The 20,529-nt window shown below is 51.0% G+C and overlaps 1 protein-coding gene across 2 annotated transcripts in view; it reads right to left on the bottom strand.

The window, feature by feature from the left end:
- Window positions 1–444: 444 nt before the first annotated feature.
- NUSAP1 (nucleolar and spindle associated protein 1) overlaps window positions 445–20,529 on the bottom strand; it is a 449,447-nt gene continuing 429,362 nt past the window's right edge. For both annotated transcript variants that reach the window (XM_069638852.1, XM_069638853.1), the window contains one exon: window positions 445–919. In XM_069638852.1, coding sequence (XP_069494953.1) covers window positions 832–919 — 88 coding nt within the window. In that variant the 3' untranslated portion in view covers window positions 445–831. The remainder of the gene's footprint in view (window positions 920–20,529) is intronic.

The raw sequence follows: 20,529 nt of genomic DNA on the forward strand, positions 1-20,529 counted from the left end.
GAGTCATGGGCATCAAACATGCAAAGCTGAGCAAATGCAGAATTCAGTCACCTGGCAGTTGAAAGATTCAAAAGCCAGACTTACCATCTGGAGATTTCAAATGAAGCTAACCTGTGTGAGGAAGCAAACCTTTGGAAAAGCAGAGTATGTTCTGAGATGCTGATTGACTTGTAAATGGCAATATATTTCTGCAAGGGTGGTGCAGATGGTAGTTATGAAAAACTACACATTCGAAACCATCATCTTTCTTTGACAAAGCCGCAGGAACTGAGACAGGGTTGAACAATGAAAGCGACAGCACTATCTGACAGATGGCGGGATACAAATGATATATTCTGGCAATGCCAAAGTGTTAAGCAGTGTTAAATTTTGCAGATTTAATGAAAAGTTAATTAAAAGTATGAAGTCAAAAAAACTGTACACTTCTGAAAATAAGGTTCACACTTCTTCAGTACAAAAAAACTGTTTATTAACAGTATACAAAATTAGGGACAGACATGAGCTCAGAACTGAATCAATGGTGTCCATGAATCTACTTATTTGAATTTCAAGGTTACATTCACAGACTCGGGTATAATGACCAGCCAGTCTTAAGAGCATCTTGTGGACTAGTGATTTCTAAGAAGCAGCCATGCAGGCCACAAACCTTCTTCAGCACATTTCTTTAGCAACAAAGAGGAACCAATGAGCATTTTTGGCAACTAACCACTAAGGATCAGTACCTAACACAGTACCTAAGACAATAAAATATTTACAACGCATTAATGTTTGAGCACATTATATACAAGTTATTTGCTCTCGACAAAATATAAAAAATGCAGCATCAATTCTTTAGGTCATGATTAAACCTCTTCGTGTACCAATCATTTCATCCTTCTTGTTTTTCCTTCCCTTTACATGCTCATCACGCCTGGTCTCTCTGCAGAAAAGTAAACAAGTGTGTTAGTGGTTGCTGTAAACTAGTAATCCATGTTCTTATTTCACAAGTTACGTTAAAAGTGCCTTTGGTGCCTCGTGTTCTTGTAATAAACTCTCTAACGTGGAGGTAAAAATACGTTTTGAAAACCTAGTTCTGTTTGACGTTATAGCAGCAGTCGCATGGATCGCATCTTTCTTGCCTCAAGTTATATATACCATGGTATGACATAAGGTCATATCACCAACTATGGAGCGTGCATCTCTTGGAGGGCATTGTATTCCTTCTAATTGCTTAACAGTGGCTCTTGATATGTCAATTCCCTCCAAATACCTGAAATCATTGGTCGAGCAGCAGCGACTCGCAAATCTGCTTTTATATTGACAGGTCTATGGGACAGATGGACTGGTTACTTACCCATTGGTAATTTTCTTTCTGATACAGTATTTCTCATCGCTTCAAATATCCTCCATACTAGATAAAGAGCATTTTCTAAGCCACCAGAGGGTTCACTATTGCTCTGCGCTAACTCCATTATGGTGTTTTTGGGTTGGCAATTAGATCTCCAGTCACAAGTGCAGTGGCAACAGCCAGATTAACAGTTCCACACATTTTCTCTGGCACAGAAGCTGAGGTATAGTGCTACTTCCCCATCACCGAAACAGCAACCTGTTTGAGGGGACGGCAGGGACACTAGATGAGGAAGCTATAGGAAGAAAAACATCCAACAGAAGCAACATTACCAAAGCTATTTTCTAATGGAGTCTTTCCTCTCATAGATTCCTATTCTGTTCAAGGTTTCCCAAAGCAACAACAGAAATAGATGAAGGGAGGACTGCAAACAGAACCTAATTCTAAAGAATTTAGCCAAAACGCACATCCTATCCAGTAAAGTAGTCTGGGCATTAATGTTTGGGCAATAACCCGCAGGTTAGGGAGTCCATGGCTGGTAATGGCCCACCTAACAAAGTTAAGGGCACAGACGTAGTGTTATCAAGAAGGATGGGTGTCTTATTTATTAACACCTTCATTTAGACAGGTCCCAATGAAGTTCACAAAAACTACCCTGAGGCCATGCTGGATATTCAGTCACGCATCCAGATGCAGGTAGTCCTTTTTCTGTGTCCATTATGAAGATGTAATGAAAACTGAGCGCCGACTACAGGCAAAAAGGGTGCAGTGACAGAAGCTGACCCAATAGCAAATAAAATTGACAAAAAATAAAATAAAATAAATAAACACACACAAAGTTAAGCACTCAAGTCCCTGTCCTGCCTGGGTCCTAGCAGCGTGGGTAAGAAGTGGCTGCTGTGAGGGGTGAGCACCTCTCAGGCTGCTCCTAGGCATACACTGTACTAGAGTAAAACACCAATGTTGCAAGCAGCCTCATCAGCTGAGCACCCAGTCCAGGGTGCTTACTGGCAAACGGGTACAATGAAGCCCATGTCTTGCTCTCTAAAGATAACATGGCTGCCTGGCCTCTCGTGGAACGGGCCCTCAAAAGAAGTAACCTCTGAGCCAATTTATAACATTTTTAAAGTAGAAGACTATGCAGCCTGAGATGGTCGGTTTTGTGACTATATTTACGTTTCTAGGGCTAGCAAATGCACCCAAAAGCGGGTAATCATCTTAGAAGTCTGTGAACATGCTCTTCTACTTCAGAAGGGGGAGGAAGTGAACAAAAGAGGATAGGCAAAAGGGTATTCAGTCGGAAAGAAAAGCAGAAACCACATTAGCCCAAAAAATGACTGTCAATCTAGGAGTAACCTTCTCCGTTGACAAAACAAGGACTGTAATTCCCATTCGAGAAACAGTCTTTGTACGTAAGAAAAGACATTTGCCCAGCCTCCCTTATCAAGGAATGCGCTGACCTGCTAACTCCATTCATCAACACCTCCCTTACCTCAGGATCGGTTCCTCCTAGTCTAAAAGAAGCCTGGTCAGTCCCCTTCTATATAAAAAAACTCACTTCACCCATCCAATCCCAATAATTACAGACCCATAACCGCCGTACCCTCCTGCTCAAGATACTTGACAAAGCAGTTACCTGCACGTCCAGGAATTCTTAGAATCCAAGAACATTCTAAGAACACAGCAATCCGGCTTCCATACACGTCATGGCATCGAAACGGCCCTACTGGACTTGAAAAATCAAATTGACGATAGAGATACCGGCAAACCTGCCCTTCTCTTTCTCTTAGACCTATCGGCAGCATTTGACCTTGTGGATCACAATCTACTGTGTCGACATCTCTCATCATCAGCCTTCTTCTCTCAGAATGTAATCAGATGGATGGCCCCATTCCTTGAAGGAAGAGCCATGCGTGCCTTTTCAGACCTAGCAGCTGCAAATTCAGACACCATCCTCTTTGGAGTACCGCAAAGATGCTGCTATTGCCCACATTGTGTAACATTTTTACTATCTCCCTGTTCAACCTACTTGACTTACTCAGCATCATGTACACCAGTTATGCCGATGATAATCTGGTCCTCATTTCTCTCTCAGGCAACTATGAGAATGATTCCAACACCCTCAATTCCATCTACGCAACCCTACACACATGGATGGCGGAAAACTGGCTATGCCTGAATGGGGACAAGACTGAATTACTACTGCTTGCCCCCACTGACTCGCGCATCATACTTGATGAGAAATACCAGTCATCCACTATCAACATCTCCATCCCAGTCTCCCACTCAGTCAAAACACTGAGTATACTTAGACACCAACCTAACCATGTCAAGACAAGTAAGCACAATCGCTACCTCTGCAGCATACTACTCCAAACTCCTTAATGCCACCAGACCTTTATTTTTTTTTATCTACCTCCAATTGCCCCAACAATTGCACGAGCCATCATTTACTACTGTAATGTACTCTTTACAGGAACCTCAACAAAAAACTTAGACAAATTGCAAACCATTCAGAATAATACCCTCCGTGCAGCTTTGGGCACCTCCAAAAGACAACACATCTCCGCAGCCAGACAAGCGCACTGGTTGCCTGTACGCAAGTGCATTTTGTACAAAACACTCTCCATCACGCATAAGGAACAAGTTACTTACCTGTAACTGTTCTCCAGCATGGGTCTGGCATGGATTCACATGCTCATGAATATTCCCCATCAGGCTGGGAATCCTCGGTAAAGAAAAAAAATCAGTATCAGTTTCGTTTCTGATCTGTCTTTCTTAGTAGTAACCAATCACTGGTCTCTGGGTCACACTGTCCCCAGCTAATGATTGCCCTCTCCCTAAGCCCCTCCCCTGGCAGCCATCTTTAGATTTGGTAGCACGTAAAGTGGCAGTATGACCAAGTGAAGAGCCGCAGAGGGGAAGGAGGGAGCGTTCGCATGTGATACCATGCCAGACCCATGCTGGAGAACAACAGTTACAGGCAAGTAACTTGTTCCTTCTCCAGCATGGGGACTGGCATGGATTCACATGCTCATGAATATAAGAATACATAACAGTACACACATGCACAACCACGGGAGGTGGCAAGGCTCAACATTAAGCATCTCTTACCTCCTCACCAGGCCCACCTTCAGGCGAACAGGTTGCACAGCACTGCTTGGCGGACTCTGGACTCCTCCCTGGAATCCCGGTCGACGCAGTAGAATCTCGTGAAGGTGTGCGTCGACCTGCACGTAGCAGCCCTGCAGATGTCCAGCAGGGGCACACCAGACAAGAACGCCGTGGTAGCAGCGATCGCTCTGGTCGAATGGGCTCTCGGACGGCCGGGCAGTTGTCGGTTTGCCAACCGTTGACAATGCATGATGCAGCTGGAGAGCCATCTGGAAATGGAAACCTTCGAGAGGGCCTTCCCTTTATCCACAGGTCCAAAGTTCACTAACAGTTGTGATGTCTTCCGAAAACTCTTTGTGCGGTCTGTGTAGAACTTCAGTGCTCTAGCTACATCCAGCGAGTGCAAAGTCCTCTCGGCTGCAGACGAAAGCGACGGGAAGAAAACTGTTAACACCAAGGGCTCGTTGAGATGGAAGTCCGACGGCACCTTGGGCATGAAGGAGGAGTGCGTCCTCAGCAACACCCTCGCCTCGTGAAAAGTCAAGTATGGAGGCTTGCAGGATAGTGCCTGGATCTCTCCCACTCGTCGTACGGAGGTGATGGCCACAAGAAATGCTGTTTTCCACAACAGGAACTTCAACGGTGCCGAATGCATAGGTTCGAAGGGCGGCCCCAGAAGCCTGGTCAGCACCACGTTGAGCTCCCACGCCGGGGCTGGTGCCTTCACCGGCAGGAATGAACGGAACAGTCCCTTCATAAACTCCTTGACCAGGCGATGAGACCACAGAGATGATCATCCCGCAGTTCTGGTGTAGCGGGAGATCGCCGCTAGATGTATTTTGATGGAGGCATGAGCCAGCCCGGCCCTGGCCAGCGACAGCGGGTACGGCAGCACTCGAGGGGCCGTAATTCGCAGAGGGTTAAATCTTCTGTGCACAGCACCAAACAGAGAACCTCTTCCATTTGTGTACATAGCACTTAAGAGTTGAGGACGCCCTGGCCTTTGCAAGTACCTCCTTGCAGTCCGCCAGGATATCGTACCCTCCAAACTCTAGTGTCGCAGGAGCCAGGCCTACAAATTCAGCGACCCCGGGTCGTGATGGAGGATGGTGCCTCCTTCTCTGGAGAGAAGATCTGCGTCCGACAGTAGCTTGACTGGGGAGGACGCTGACAAGTCCAGAAGGTCCGGGAACCAGATTTGCCTCGGCCATGCCGGTGCGACGAGGATCATCCTGCACTGGGACCTCGAGTTGGTTGACGAGTCGCAACGGCAACGGAGGGAACGCATACAGGAACAGGCCGTCCCAGGGGAACGAGAAAGCATTGTCCATGCTCCTCGGCCGGGGAAACCTGCTGGCGAACCTCTGGCACTTAGTTTGTCGCCGTCGCAAACAGGTCAATCTGGGGTTTGCCCCATCGTCGGAAAAAAGCCGATCCACTTGGTCCTGACGCAGTTCCCACTCGTGGCACAAGCACAGCTCCCTGCTGAGCGAGTTGGCAATGGTGTCCTTTATCCCTGCTAGGTGGAAGGGCACCAGAAACATCCCCTGGGCAACGGCCCAATGCCACAGATCATGGGCCTCCTTGGATAGGCCGAGGACCTGGTTCCTCCCTGCTTCCGGATGTAGAACATCGTGGTGGTGTCGTCGGTGAAGATCCTCACCACCTTGCCCTTGAGGGACGGGAGAAACGACCTGAGACCCCAGAACACTTCTCGGAGCTCCAGGATGTTGATGTGGAGTGACCTCTCCTTCGGGAGCCAGAGGCCTCTCGCGTGAAGATCTCTGGTGTGCACTCCCCATCCTTCCAGGGAGGCATCCGTCGTCAGTCTCCTGGTGTGCTGGGGTCTGAAAGTTTGTGCCCGCCGCGAGATGCGCGCGGGTGCCCCACCACTGAATAATTTGGCGAAAGACCTTGTTGAGCGGGATTTTGTCTTCAAAGCTGCCCGCCGCTTGCATCCAACTGGCGTCAGAGGGCGCATCCGCAGCCTACATAGGCGCACCAGGTAGATGCAAGAGGACATTGTGCCGAGAAGGGACTTGATGGACCTCACCCTGGCCATGTCCTTGGCCAGCAGGCGCTGCACCTTACCCAGAATGGCCTTCGTCCTTTCTTCCAAAGGAGAAGCCAATCGTGCCACTGTATCGAACTTGGCTCTCAGAAACAGCGCGATCTGTGACGGAACCAGGTGGGATTTGGGGCAGTTGGAGAATCCCAGATCCGTGACCAGTTTGACGGTCTTCTCTGTGTGCTCGACGGCGAGCTCCCTTATCCTTGCTCGGATGAGCCAATCGTTCAGGTAGGGGTAAACGTGGATCCCCTACAGACGCAGCCACTGGTGCCAGGCACTTGGTAAATACCCTGGGCGCCAACTTCAATCCGAATGGCAGGGCCTGGAATTGGTAGTGCCGTCCTTGAACTACGAATCTGAGAAACTTTCCTTGTCCTTTTAGAATGGGGATGTGGAAGTAGGCATCCTCCAAGTCCAGCGACGATAGGAAGTCGCCTTACTCCAGCTGTCCCAGCACGTGCTGGAGGGTGACCATCCGGAACTTCTGGGCCTTGATGCATTTGTTTAACCAACGCAGGTCCAGGATGGGGCACCAACCACCTGCCTTCTTTCTGACGAAGTATCTTGAGTATACTCCGGAGCCTCTTCGGGACGAGCTAAATGGCATCTTTCTTGAGCATCGCCCCTACCTCTAACTGCAGTTGAGGGACGTGATTTTCCTTCCTGGCCACGGGAGGAATGCGGGGGCACTTAATAAATTTCTTAAGAGTGTGCCCGTGAGCCAGTGCATCCAGCACCCAACAGTCAGTGGAGAGGGACTCCCACACGCTGACAAATTTCGCCAGCCGGCCCCCCACCGGGGTGCTCAGGTGGGGGCCCGACGCCACAGCCGGTTCAGTCCTGCTTGGCAGCTGCCTTGCCGCCCTGGCCTCCCTGGCGACGAGATCCTTCTGACTTGCCGCGCCCTCTGTAGGCCTCTTGCGACGAGGAACGGGCTGCCTGGCGGTACATAGAGGAGCCACTGCGGAATCCTTTGGAGGCACCTTGCTTGCCTCCGGAGTTCCGAAAGGGCGGCCGTCGTCGCTGCAAAACTCCCAAGGCCCGAGCCGTCTCCGTGTCGGCCTTGATGGCCTGAAGTGACTCATCCACTGTTTTCCCAAACAGGTTGTTCCCGTCGAAGGGCATGTCCAAAACTCTGGTTTGCACTTCCTGGCGGAACCCGGTGTCAGCGATGTCCGAAGCCACCGTTATGGCGTGGTCCGACGCCACCTCACCTTCCTGCAGGATCTCCAGGGCCTCCGCCCTCTTGTCGTCCGGTAGGAAGTCCAGCAGAGGAGTGATCTTGTACCACAACGCCCTGTCGTAGCGGGCCACAATCGCTAGAGCGTTGGCCGCCTTAATTGTCGTCGCCGCAGACAAGATGACTCGTCGCCCCATGGAGTCCAGTTTCTTCCCCTCGCCATCAGGTGGGGAGGTTGAAGCCGTCGCCCCCGCCGCTTTCTTCTTGGCCGCCGATGAGACGTCCGAATCCAGAATCGGCTGTGCCCTAAGGCACAAAGGGGCGGAACCGGGGACCCGGTACTACTTCTCGTATCGATCCCTCTTGGCAGGCGTCGTGGACGGGTTGTTCAGGAGAGCAAGTCCCTTGTCCCAGATGTCGTCAAGCAACGGCACCGCGAGGACCGTCTTCCTCTTGGCCTCGCGACGTTGATAGAGGAAGCCTTCCTTCTTCTGTTCCTCGGGCCAGAGCTGGAAGAGCTTGGATGCCCTGACGACAATCATGGCATGGAAAGAGCCAATTTTGTCGGGCGGGGAGGCCCAAGGGGGTGGTGATGAACGGCCCATCCCGTCTTCACCACCGTCGTCACCCGTCCCCGTCGTGGCCGTATCTGTTCCCGTGTCCTCCCTAGGATCAGGCGAAGGAGATGAAGGCTGAGCGGGCCGCAAGGGCGGGGGGGATGAACTCTCCTCCGTTTGTTTGGAGGGCTACCCGACAAGCCTGGTTCTGCTGGGTCGTCCGTTGGGGGTAGAGGCAACCTCGTCCTTACCTCCGTGCATAAGGTTTGGATTGCCATCAAAATGGCCACCGAGTTGTCCTGAGGCTCGGGCACTGGTTGCGACGGGCGCGATGGTTTCTCCTCCATGGGAGCCTCGTCGGCGCCACCGTCGCTCTCCTCGTCCGCCTCCTCGGGATTCCTCCCGTGGGACCGGACCTCCTCAAACCTCTTTGTTGAGGCCCTTCATGACATCAACCAGCTCCTCCTCAGAGCCTGTATCCGTGTCTGTAATGGCCACCACCCCCCCCTCACGGGGGTCTTGTCGATGGGCTGAAAAGAGGATGCCCTCCGCGGTGGCAGGGAAACTCTGGGCCCAGAGGTCGCCTCCACTGGTGTAGCCTCCACAGGCTTCGCCAGGGCCGCCACGACTTCCTTGATAGAGGCCTTAGCCGGGTGAATCAAGGCCTTCACCACCTTGGGCGCGCTTGAGGCCTTCACCTTGGGGGGAGGGTCATCGCCTCGCTCCCCCTCGGACTCCTTTGAGATCGACCGGGACTTCTCCAGAAGATTACCCGGGTTCTCTGACTTTCTCTTCCCCGAGCCAGAGCGTTGGCTCGTGGTTGATGGCGTCAGTGAAAGTGCGCCCTGCCTGGCAGCCAAGGAGCCCGACCCTTCGGCGCCCCCGGACTCGCAGCGCTTTGCCGCCTGTTGGGCCCCCGCCGCCGGAGCGCCCTCAAAGGACTTAGAAGACCGCTCGGACCTCTTCTCACCTGCTGGGCTCTTTCCTTCCAGCCAGTTGGTGAGGCGGATACGCCGATCCTTCATTGTCCGTTCCGACATGTTCTTGCAAAACGCACAGTCCTTCTCCACGTGCGTTTTGTCTTCGTGAAGGCAGTAGAGACATCTCGAATGCTCATCCTCTTTGAAAACATTCTGTAATCCACATCCAGGGCAGTTCCTGAACAGCTTGGATCCGGCCGTCGAGCTTCCCTTGTCCTGGGCCATGTCTAGGCCTCAGATCTTCTGGAATCATCCAAGAAGCATAACTCGATGAAAACATCGCCCTCGAGGGGCATAGAAAATTACAAAACGGGTTCATATTGATCGGAAGTAGAAACGGTGGAGCTTGAGGCTCGATTGACTGAAAAGACAATGCATTACTTACCGTAAAAGCATTTCTGATGGTTGTATCTGCTTAGATTCACATGCTGTGCATAGGTCCGACATCCAGTGGTCACTGCGGAGTATTGCATTTTGTTTTTCGTAGTCGAAAAGGGGACGTCGACAAGGCGTGTCTGTAACACTATCCCTATAGTGACGTGCGTTGTACCCACAATCCCTCACGCGTCGAGGTCCCTCTGTTTGTATTTTTCTGCCCTGAGGGAGCCTTATAGACGTGAGTGAGTACAGAAAAGAGAGATATAAAGGAAGTCTATGTTCCTTCCATCCGAGCGGGGAGGAAGGGTGGGCGCATGTGAATCTAAGCAGATACAACCATCAGAAATGCTTTTACGGTAAGTAATGCATTGTCTTCTGATGTTTGTTAATCTGCTTAGAATCACATGCTGTGCATAGACTAGCGAGCAGTACCCGGAGTTGGCGGTGGGTTATGAGAAGGAACAGTAGAGAAAAGATGTCTTAATACTGCCTGTCCCACCTGGGAGTCCGATCTAGAGTGTGCATCTAGACAGTAGTGTTTTGTAAAGGTGTGCACAGAACTCCAGGTAGCCGCTTTGCAGATGGACTCAAGGGGAACATTTGCAATGAATGCTATGGAAGCCCCAGTGCCTCGAGTGGAATGTGCTCTTGGCTTGAAGGGTAGTTCTCTCTTAGCAAGAGTGTAACAGAGAGTGATGCATTGAACAATCCATCTAGATATAGTGGATTTTGAGACCGCATCTCCTTCTCTTCCTGCTGCCACCGAGACAAAGAACTGATTAGTCTTTCTCAGTGGTCTGGTTCTTTCCATATAGAACATGACAGCTCTGCGTACATCTAGTGTATGCAGACTTTTTTCTCCCGAGCTGGAAGGGTTTTGAAAGAACGTTGGTAGTTCTATAGTTTGGTTTACATGAAATTTCGAGATGAATTTAGGTGCAAACCTTGGGTGTGTGCGTAGAACCACTTTATTTTTGTGAACTGTTACAAAGGGGTCTAGTACAGAAAGAGCCTGTAGTTCACTTACTCTCCTAATGGAGGTGATAGCTATTAGGAAAGCCGTCTTAAGGGTGATATCTTTAAGAGTTGCCTTGTGCATGGGTTCGAAGGGAGGGCCCATGAGTCTGGAAAGTACCACATTTAAGTCCCATCCGGGAGCTGGGTTAGCTATCGGAGGGTGTATCCTTTTTACCCCCTCCATGAAGGCTTTGATAACTGGTATCTTCCACCACGACACTTTAAGTTGGGAAGTGGTGTATGCAGAAAGTGCCGCTAGGTGGACTTTAATGGAATTGAATACTAAACCTGAATCCAGTAAATGGGTCAAGTATAGAATAATGTCAGTAGGAGAGCAGTCAACTGGGTTGATGCTAGTACCTCTACACCAGATAACGAATCTTTTCCATTTGCTAGAATAGCAGTGTCGAGTATTAGGTTTTCTGGCTTCCCTGAGGATGTCCATACATCTCTGTGGGAGTTGTAAATGTCCAAATTCTATGATCTCAGGAGCCAGGCTGCTAAGTTCATGGTCTGAGGGCATGGATGCAGTGTCCTGCCCTTGTCTTGTGACAGCATGTTGTACGGGCAGGGAAGTTTCACTGGGGGAGATAGGGACATCTCCATCAAGTGAGCGAACCAAGGTTGCCGTGCCCACATTGGGGCCACTAGTATCATGGTAACCTGCTCCTGGTGCATCTTGTGCACCACTTTGTTGAGAAGGGGAGTCGGGGGAAAGGCGTAAACAAATTTCCCTGACCATTGAATCAACAGACCGTTCCCCTTGGACTGGTTCTGGGGGTACCTGGAGGCGTAACTTTGGCATTGTGAGTTCTCCAGGGTTGCGAACAGGTCTATTTCCGGGAATCCCCATTGCGTGAAGATGTCTAAGACGATGTCTTCGTGCAATTGCCATTCGTACTCTTCGGGCAGGGGGAAGTCTCTGCTGAGTTTGTCTGCTAGCAGATTGAGTTCCCCTGGTACATGTTGTGCTAGTAGGAACATGTTGTGTTTGAGAGCCCACTTCCATATATTCTGGGACAGCTTGGACAGTCCTGGAGAGTGAGTGCCCCCTTGCTTGTTGAGGTAGTACATGGCTGTGGTGCTGTCTGTGAGGACCATCACTGTCTTTCCTTGTAAGTGTTCCTGAAAGGCTTTCAGTGCTTTGAACACCGCTAGTAGTTCCAGCAGGTTTATATGCTTGGATGCTAAACTCGGAGTCCACACTCCGTGTGCCGTTTGATGGGATAGGTGAGCCCCCCATCCTGTAAGGGATGCGTCTGTGGTTAGAGTGGCTTCCACTGCGGGTGTGGCAAAAGTTTTCCCTAATAACAGGTTTTCTTTTGTCCACCACCGTAGCGAGAGAACCAAGGCCTGCGAGACCACCACTAGATCGTCCCATTGTCCGCTGGCCTGACACCACTGGCTGTAGAGCCACTCTTGCATTGGGCGCATGCGCAGGCGCGCGTGAGGTACCAAATAAATACATGACGCCATCATCCCTAGCAAGCGCATTGCTTTGCGTACCGTCACCTCTCGGCCTGCTACATAATGGGGAATTTGAAACAGCATGTTTTGGACCCTCTCGTTGGAGGGGAATACGAGGCCGTCCCTTGTTCGAATTAGAGCCCCTAGGAATTGTTTGGTTTGGCTGGGGTCTAAGCTGGACTTCTTTTCGTTGATGGAGAAGCCCAGTTGGGACAAAAGGTCTACGGTCTTTTGGGTATTGGAGAAGCATGTTTCGTAAGAATCCCCTGTTATGAGCCAGTCGTCGAGGTAAGGGTATACCGGGATGGATAATCTGCGCAGGTGGGCCGCTGCCACTGCCAGTACTTTCGTGAATACCCTTGGTGCAGATGCTATCCCGAAGGGTAGTACTCTGAACTGGTAGTGTTTGTCCTCTATTTTGAACCTGAGGTATTTTCTGTGCGATGTCAACATTAAAATATGAAAGTATGCATCTTTCATGTCCAGTGTTGTCATGTAATCCCCTTGTGATAACAGTGGGATTACCTCCTGTAAGGTCACCATACGAAACTTTTGGGGTTTGACAAATATGTTCGCTGGGCGCAGATCTAATACAGGGCGCATGGTTAAGTCCTTTTTGGGTACAAGGAAGTACACTGAATAAATACCTTCTGTTACCTGTGATAGGGGGACGGGCTCTATAGCTTCTTTCTTCAGTAGTTCTTCCACCTCTTGAAGAAGAATGGAGAGGTGTTGCGGTGTCATGCGCCGGTTCCGTGGGGGTTTGTACTTCGGGGAACCGTTGAACTCGATGCAGTATCCGTGGGCTATGGTGGATAATACCCAACGGTCTGACGTGATTCCCTCCCATGCTGAAAGGAACGATGTTAGCCGGCCCCCGACCGGTGATGCATGGGAGGGGACCCGAATTTTCGGGTCATTTGCTGGTATTGGGCGTGGAACCTCTGGGGCTGGAGCCACGACCTCTTCCTTTGCCACGGCGTTGGCCTCTTTGACTGAACTGGGTGTTACCCTGGTTGGTGGGCCAGTTGGAGCCAGAGTAATATTGTTGTTGTTGGTTCTGCTGCTGTCTTTGGCCACGAAAGGAGCGTTTATTACCATAGCCTCGCCTGTTAGGGGGCCTAGAAATTTGATCAAGAGTTTTGATGGTATCAAACTCTTTTTTAGCATGTTCTAGGGCCTCATCTACTGCTTTCCCAAACAGATGCGTCTGTTCAATGGGTTTATTTATGAGGGAGGCTTGGGTTTCGGGCTTAAAACCTGAATTGCGTAGCCAAACGTGGCGCTTGAGAAGTATTCCCTGCACTAGGGAGCGGCCAGCCGTCTCAGCGGCATCTAGGGAGTTTTTAACGATGCCCTGGTTTACCAGTGTGCCCTCTGATATTATAGCTAGCAGGCGAGAACGCAGAGGTTCAGGTGCTTCCTCTGCTTCGCTGCGCAGCTTGTTCCACTGTGCATCTGCGTAGCTAGCTAAAAGTGAGTTGTTATTAGCAATTCTAGTGGAGAAGGCGGCGGAGGTCGTGATTCTCTTCCCCAGTGCGTAGAGTTTTTTGCCTTCTTTATCTGGAGGTGCTTCACTAGTGGATAGTGGCACCCCTGCTCTTTTTCTTGTGTTGGTAACCACAAGGGAGTCCGGAATAGAGTGTCCTCTGATGTATAAAGGGTCAGAGGATGAAGGGCTGAAGAGCTTTTCTATTCTAGGGTTGACCCCTCTTACTAGAGCTGGGTTAGTAAGGGAAGGAGAAATTCTTCTTTTAATAGAAGCCAGGAGAGGAATAGATTGGCTAACAGGGGCTTTTTCTTTGATGACTTTTTCTACAAAGTCGATGTCTGGAAGAGTTTCCCCTGTATCAATCTCAAAATGCGCTGCTGCCTTGCGCAATAGTGCATTGAGGGAAGGTTGGTCATCTATGGGAGAGGAGTTCCCATGTGAATCCTTGAGAGGAGAAGGGAGAAAGGCATCAGGGTCTGAATGTACTGATGGGGATTGCCAAGGCTGCACTGACGGTGAATGCCAGGGCTGCGAGGTAGCTGTATCCTCTTCAAACCCTGTAGGAGTGGTGTAAGGATCTTCTTCGAACCCCTCTTGCTCAAGTTCTACCTCTTCTTCTCCACCCAAACACTCCTCATCTTCTTGGAGGTATTGCTCCTCCTCAGTGAGGTCAACCAGCCTAGGAATCTTGACTCTAGGGTCATCCTGTGGCCATTCTCTTTGTCTTTTGTGAGTGGGTGGGTCTTGGTTTCCTAGAAACCTTTCCATTTTCTCCATGCAAGAATGGAGTCTTTCAAGGGTCTCATGGGGTACCCCTGAATAGTCTAGAGGGGGAAAATTAGTGTTTTCGCCTTCGAATCGTTTCGAACGCTCCCACAGCGTCGACGAGAGGTTCCCGTCTCCTTCTGAAAAGCCTTCAGGTAGTTCGGAAGCGTCCTTTGGAGAAAGGGGCAGTTCCTGGCTACTTTTGTGTTTTTTCGACGCGGTATTCGACGTTTGTTTCGTCGTCCGCGTACGTTCGTCTTCGGCGACAATTCTCGCTAGGCTCTCGGCCACGATTTTGTCCGTCGAGGGCTTTGGTGTCGACGTTGTGTGCGTTGCGCGTTGTACCTCGACGGTCGCTCTATGGAGCGTTGCGTCGGATGTTTTTGGGGTAGCGCCCGTGTTAGACGGAAGCCCAATCGCTGGTCGCGGCTGCGTTTGCGGGTGGGGCTTGTGACCTTTACGGTCTGCGGTAGACGCCGGAGTGCCCTGCGTCCCCTTCGGCGCTGATGGATCCTTCGTTCTCGACGAAGAAGAGCCGTGGGTAGTGTGTTTAGCCTTATGGGGTCTGTGTGCGTCCTTGTCGCCGGGGTGTTCATCCCCATAAGCAGGGCGTGAGCCGAGCCCGTCGGGGCCGGGGACGGACGACGAGGAGCGTGAGCGCTCCTTCTGGGGGTTCATGACTTCCGTAACGGACGTCGAGTTATCGCACTCCTCGTCACTTTCAGTAACAGCGGCAGCGGGTGAGGAAACTGACTTCGACATCGCGTAGTCTGCCCACCTCTTAACCCTACGTTCTTTAAGAGTCCTGGGTTTTAAGAGCTTGCAGGCTGCGCAGCTGTTCTCTATGTGATCGAGGGGTAAGCAACGATTACAGAGCTTGTGCTTATCTTTCCAAGTATATTTGCCCCTGCAGCGTGGGCAAAACTTAAATGGTGTCCTCTCCATAGCTGAGGCAATAATAGCTGGCGATAACAACCCCAAGGGAAAGAAAAGGGAGAAAGAAAGACATTCTCAAAGAGAAGAGACAAAGTTCTAACCCCCACTCTCCCTACTGTAAGTTGGCCGTCGAGGCCAGGCCACGTGTTCGGCAGCGCCGAAGGATCTCCTCCGCTCTTCCTCTCCGTCGAAAGCAAAACTCAGTAAAAGCTCGAAAGCTAAAGCATGAGGACTTCCCAACACTTGAACGTGTGGTAAAAATCTGAGGATGGCTGTGAAGGGGAGGGGCTTAGGAAGAGAGCAGTCATTGGCTGGGGGCAGTATGACCCAGAGACCAGTGATTGGTTACTACTAAGAAAAACAGATCAGAAACGAAACTGATACTGATTTTTTCTTTACCGAGGATTCCCAGCCTGATGACGGGGAATATTCATGAGCATGTGAATCCATCCCAGACCCCATGCTGGAGAAATGCATCTGCCACACTGCACCTTATCTATCCCACGAGTCATTCTGCCTCCAACGGCAAGACCCTCTAGAACACCTTATTCTAAACTACTTCCGGTCCTAAGAATTAAACGTGCAAGAGGAGGGGGCGCTAGCTTCCCATTTACTGCAGCTAGACATTGGAACTCACTTCCTCAGAAGTGAACCCTCATGTTGCCTTCCACAAGGCCATCAAAACCAGACTCTTTGTCTTATCCTTATACACAAACTGACGGGCCTCACCCTTATTCACTCATACCTAGCACCACTGCATCATTTAAACTAGCATCTCCCTAACCCAACAACTGTATGATGTATGACTGCAGCTTAAATGTAACCCTGCTGCCTCCCTACGTAATCAAACTTTCCAGATAACTGTAATGAGATAACCTCTCACGCTTACCCAACGAATGAAGGGCCAATGTAACCAAGCAATTTACTTAAGAAATGTAATGAATACATGTTTTGCGGGCCAATGTAACCCAACAGCTCATTTATGTACTGCAAATAGGACGCAACCTTGAAACAGCGCCTCAATGCCCTTGGGCTGTGTGAGCGCTATACAAATGCAAATAAATATCTCCCGAGATGGTCACAATGAGACCCATATTGTTACACATGCTCCAGAATCGCACAACACCTTCCTGCAAAGACTAATGGATCACACACTGCCCAGCGTGTTGACATGGTTTACGTTACTTACCTGTAATGATGGTTCTCCAGCATGGGTCTGGGATGGATTCACATGCTCATGAATACTCCCAGTCGTCAGGCTGGGAATCCTCGGTAAACCAAAGAACAGTTCCACTTTAAAACTGTATTTCTCCTCTAAACCAATCACTGTCGCCCCTCCTCTGGCAGCCATCTTCAGATTTGGTAAGCACATACAGTGGGCAGTATGACCAAGAATAGTCGCAGAGGGGCTGGAGGGAAGTTTCACATATGTATGGGCCGCCACCGGGGGATAGGCATTTTGTGAACACACTTGGGGCAGACTTTAAACCGAACTGTAGGGCCTTGAACTGGTAGGGTTGGCCTGGCACCATTAACCGTAGGAACTACCGATGTTTCCTGTGGATAAGGACATGGAAGTACACATCTTCTAGGTCCAACGACGTCAAGAAGTCCCCTTCCTGCAGTTGGCCGAGCACGTGTTGCTACGTGACCATCCTGAATTTTTGGGACATCAAGACTTGTTTAGACGGCGTAGGTCCAGGATGGGTCTCCATCCTCCCCACTCCCCTCAAACCCTGCATCTTCTTTCTGACCAGAAAGTATCTGGAATAGACTGGAGCCCCGGAGCCGTTGGGGAACGAATTCTATCACCCCTTTGCGTAAAACGACTCAAACCTCTTCCAGGAGCTGAGGGATGTGCTGCTCCAGACGGGGAACTGGTGGAATAAGAGGGCACTTGTATTTTAACATTTAAAAAGGCTGGGGTTGGAACCCTGGTTTAAGAGGCGCTGGATTTGACCTTTGTCATAAATTAAAGTAAAGCCTGGATGTAGGCTCATGCAAACACTGCTCGACACAGTTGGGTTTCCATGTTGCAGATTTTTATTGGTTGTTTAAAGGGCAAACAGTTGCCCGGGTCTTGCAGCCCACAGTTGGTACACTTGCAGGACGAGAGAAAGCCAACACATGTATCAACAAGAGGTCTTTATGAAGGCATAGAAACCCATGTTCCTGAGTTTTCACTTTCAATACAGGGTTCTACCCTTTGGACTCAATTCGGCCCCATGGTCTTTACAAGGCTAATGAACGCAGTGGCAGCCCTGCTCAGGGCAGAGGGCTCCTGAACCCATGATCCTGCACCTCAGGAAGGACCGATGGGGTTCCCAGATCGGGACGTGCAGGTAAACATCCTTTAGATCCAGGGAGCACATCCAGTCTTCCACGCACAGTGCCTCTGCTATGAAGGCTGGGGTAACCATCTTGAGCTTTTGGAGGGGGAAGGGAAAGGTTCAAGGTAGAATGGTATAACAACTCTCAGGCCAGCCTGGTTCTTTTTGTGTATGGTGAACACTTGTGAATAGAAGCCCAGGCCCTGCTGCGAGGCTGGAACTTCCTCCAGTGCCTGGCTCCCTACTAGTGAGCGGATTGGAGGAAGGAGTAGAAGGAGGAACGGGGAGCAAGAAGCCCATGGATACTACCGAGAGGCTCCAGGGGTCCGTAAAATATGTCTACCAACGGTGCACGTGAAGGACAAGCATGCCCCCTACCGGAGACTCGTGCATCTGGATGGGCATCTCACAATTTCTTCCCCTATGAGGCTTGGAGGGGAGACTGAAAGAAACCCTAGCCGCATTGTGCTGCTTGCGCCTGTGCTGGCTATCGTATCTGTCCAGACCGTCTCTCCTGGAAGCCTCTGAAGGGCCGACCTTTGTCCAAGCCCTGGTGCATATGGCTGTAGGTCTTGGGTGCGGTCTTAGTGAGGATAAAGATTTCGATGTCTGAGCTATTCTTTTTCTTATCAAGTTCCTCATCCGTTGTTGAATAGAACAGGTCAATCCCCTCGAAGGGCAGGTCCAATATGCGTTCCTGCACATTTGGATTGAATTGTGTCGCCCTGAGCCAAGCCAACCTTCTCGTGTCCTTGGCGATACAAACGGCTCGCCCCGACGTGCCAATGTATGGCCACTGTGGACTCCATTAGGTCTTATGCCACGATTTTGGGCTCCGCCAGCCCAGCCTTGAAGCGAGCCTGGCTATGTGGGGAGCTCAGGGAGAAAATTGGCAATTTCACACTACAGCTTCTGTTTGACCGCCACCAACATGGTGGTCAGCATTGGCCTGGTGCAGGTGTAGGACGGTGTTCGAATACATTTTCTTCCCGAAAGCCTCCAAAAGCTTTTCCTCCTTGCCTAGGAGTGCAGATGTCGAAGCAACCAAGGAGGAATGTGGCTTGGAGTATAGTGATGCAGCCGCCATCACTGAGGAATGTGGTTGGGGGTGCACAGACAATAGAGGGGATCCCCTGCCTTTTGCCTGTACTTAGCGTCAAGACGCCTAGTGGTAGGTTGGGTAGAGTGTTGCTTGAGCCAACCTTTCTTGGGAAGCGCTACAACATCTTTTTGAAGCAGAATTCCCATTCTAGAAGTAGGCCGTAGACTAAGAACTTCAGCCAGTAACCCCGCCTCCGGTTGGTCAACCTGTGGCAGCGGGATTCCTAGGTACTCAGCCAGTTCTGCCAGCCGCTCAGGAAAAGCATTGGCTGACGATGGGGTTTCCGGGTCCTCCTCCTCATCTGTGTCCACTGTTGTGTCCTGCGGGTCTGGGGGAGCCGGAGGAGTGCTGGACACAGGCAGCTGTGGCGTGGTGAATATCAGTGCCAGAGGCTGCTGAGGTGGGGGAACTGGGGCTGTCCTGACTAGTGCAGGCATGGGAGCCGGGGCTGCAGTCACTGGTATAGGCATGGGAGCCAGGCGCTGAGCTGGACCTAGGGGCTGAGCTGGACCCAGGGGTAGTGCTGCCATGGGTGCTTGCGGCTGTACAGGAGGGAGCATATCCCTGATCACGTCTCAGAGGATGGTACCCATCTGTGGTGATTTCATAAGTGCGAGAACCTCTCGAAGAACCGGCCTTCACAGGTCGGAGGGGTGCCTGGTGGTATAGGCATAGGGGTCGGGCCCTGAGGCTGCTGTGTCTTGGGCGTGCCCTGTCTCGCTGTATGGGGTGAACTGTATCTGCCCTGTGAACTGGCTGGATAGGATGTGGACCAAGTAACAGGAGTTGACCAATCCCATCTGGAAGCTTGTTCCCCTGCCTGGTCTCCTAAGGGAAAAGGTGTCAGGTGAGCTGCCATTTTGTTTGGGCCAGCGGCCATTTTTTTTGCTCCATGCCACGTGCCTGCATCATGGAACTTGCTGAGCCGCGACCGTCTTCCACCAGTACGCAGAGCGGTGGTGGTTGTGGTCTTCCCTGCACCTCAGGTAGAGGCCTGGTAGGCCGAGTGCCCTCGGCTGTGCTGTCGGTAGTGCTGCGTACAGGCGCCCCTCAGACATGACTCCGGTGTTAGGGCATAACCCTCTCGGGCTGGGATCCGGTAGTAGAGCCTTGCGGCCCCTTAGCATTAGTACCGGTAGGATCTTGCGACCCCTCGGCCGTGTAGCCGGTAGCTGGAGCAGCCTCAGTGTTCTTGCTGGTCTTAGGACCTGAAAGGTCCCTCCTGATTGGAAGGAGTCGCCTTTGCGGGGTGTGGAGGAGAACAGGGCACCTACCTTGGGCCTGGTCTTGTGCTTCAAGTATGCTTTGAGGTCCTCTGGAGGCGATCTTCCGAAGAGCTCCCGCCACCTGGCTAGTCGATTCTTAAGCACGCGGAGTCAGGGCGTCGCACACAGTACAGCCATCCCAGCCATGGTCTGGGCAAGGTATCGTAGGCAGAAGGCCAGATGGTGGGAAGGGACCCTCACAGGCTGGACAACCGCTGAAGCCCGTCATTAATATGAGCCGGGGAGGAGCGTTGCCGTTGGGCGGAGTTAGGGGAGCACATGTTCCCAGGGCCGTGCCCCCACGCGCATCTAAATTTAAAGAATTTAAAGCGTAAGATGATTTTTCTGGTGAAAAACTTTGTCTCTCGTCCCTAGCGAGGGACGCCCATAGAGTATGGAGGAAAGGGGACGGGATGTAGAAGTACGAGTGGAATGAATGATCCCACCTAATCTGGTGGAGAGCCTCTATGGAGGCGAGTCCACGTGCAGCGATTCGTCATCTGCCGGTACAAAGTCCTCATCTTCGTCAGTTCCCGTGGCTGTGGCCG

The sequence above is a fragment of the Ambystoma mexicanum genome, chromosome 14, assembly GCF_040938575.1.
Source record: "Ambystoma mexicanum isolate Mex_15411 chromosome 14, UKY_AmexF1_1, whole genome shotgun sequence".
NCBI lineage: Eukaryota > Metazoa > Chordata > Amphibia > Caudata > Ambystomatidae > Ambystoma > Ambystoma mexicanum.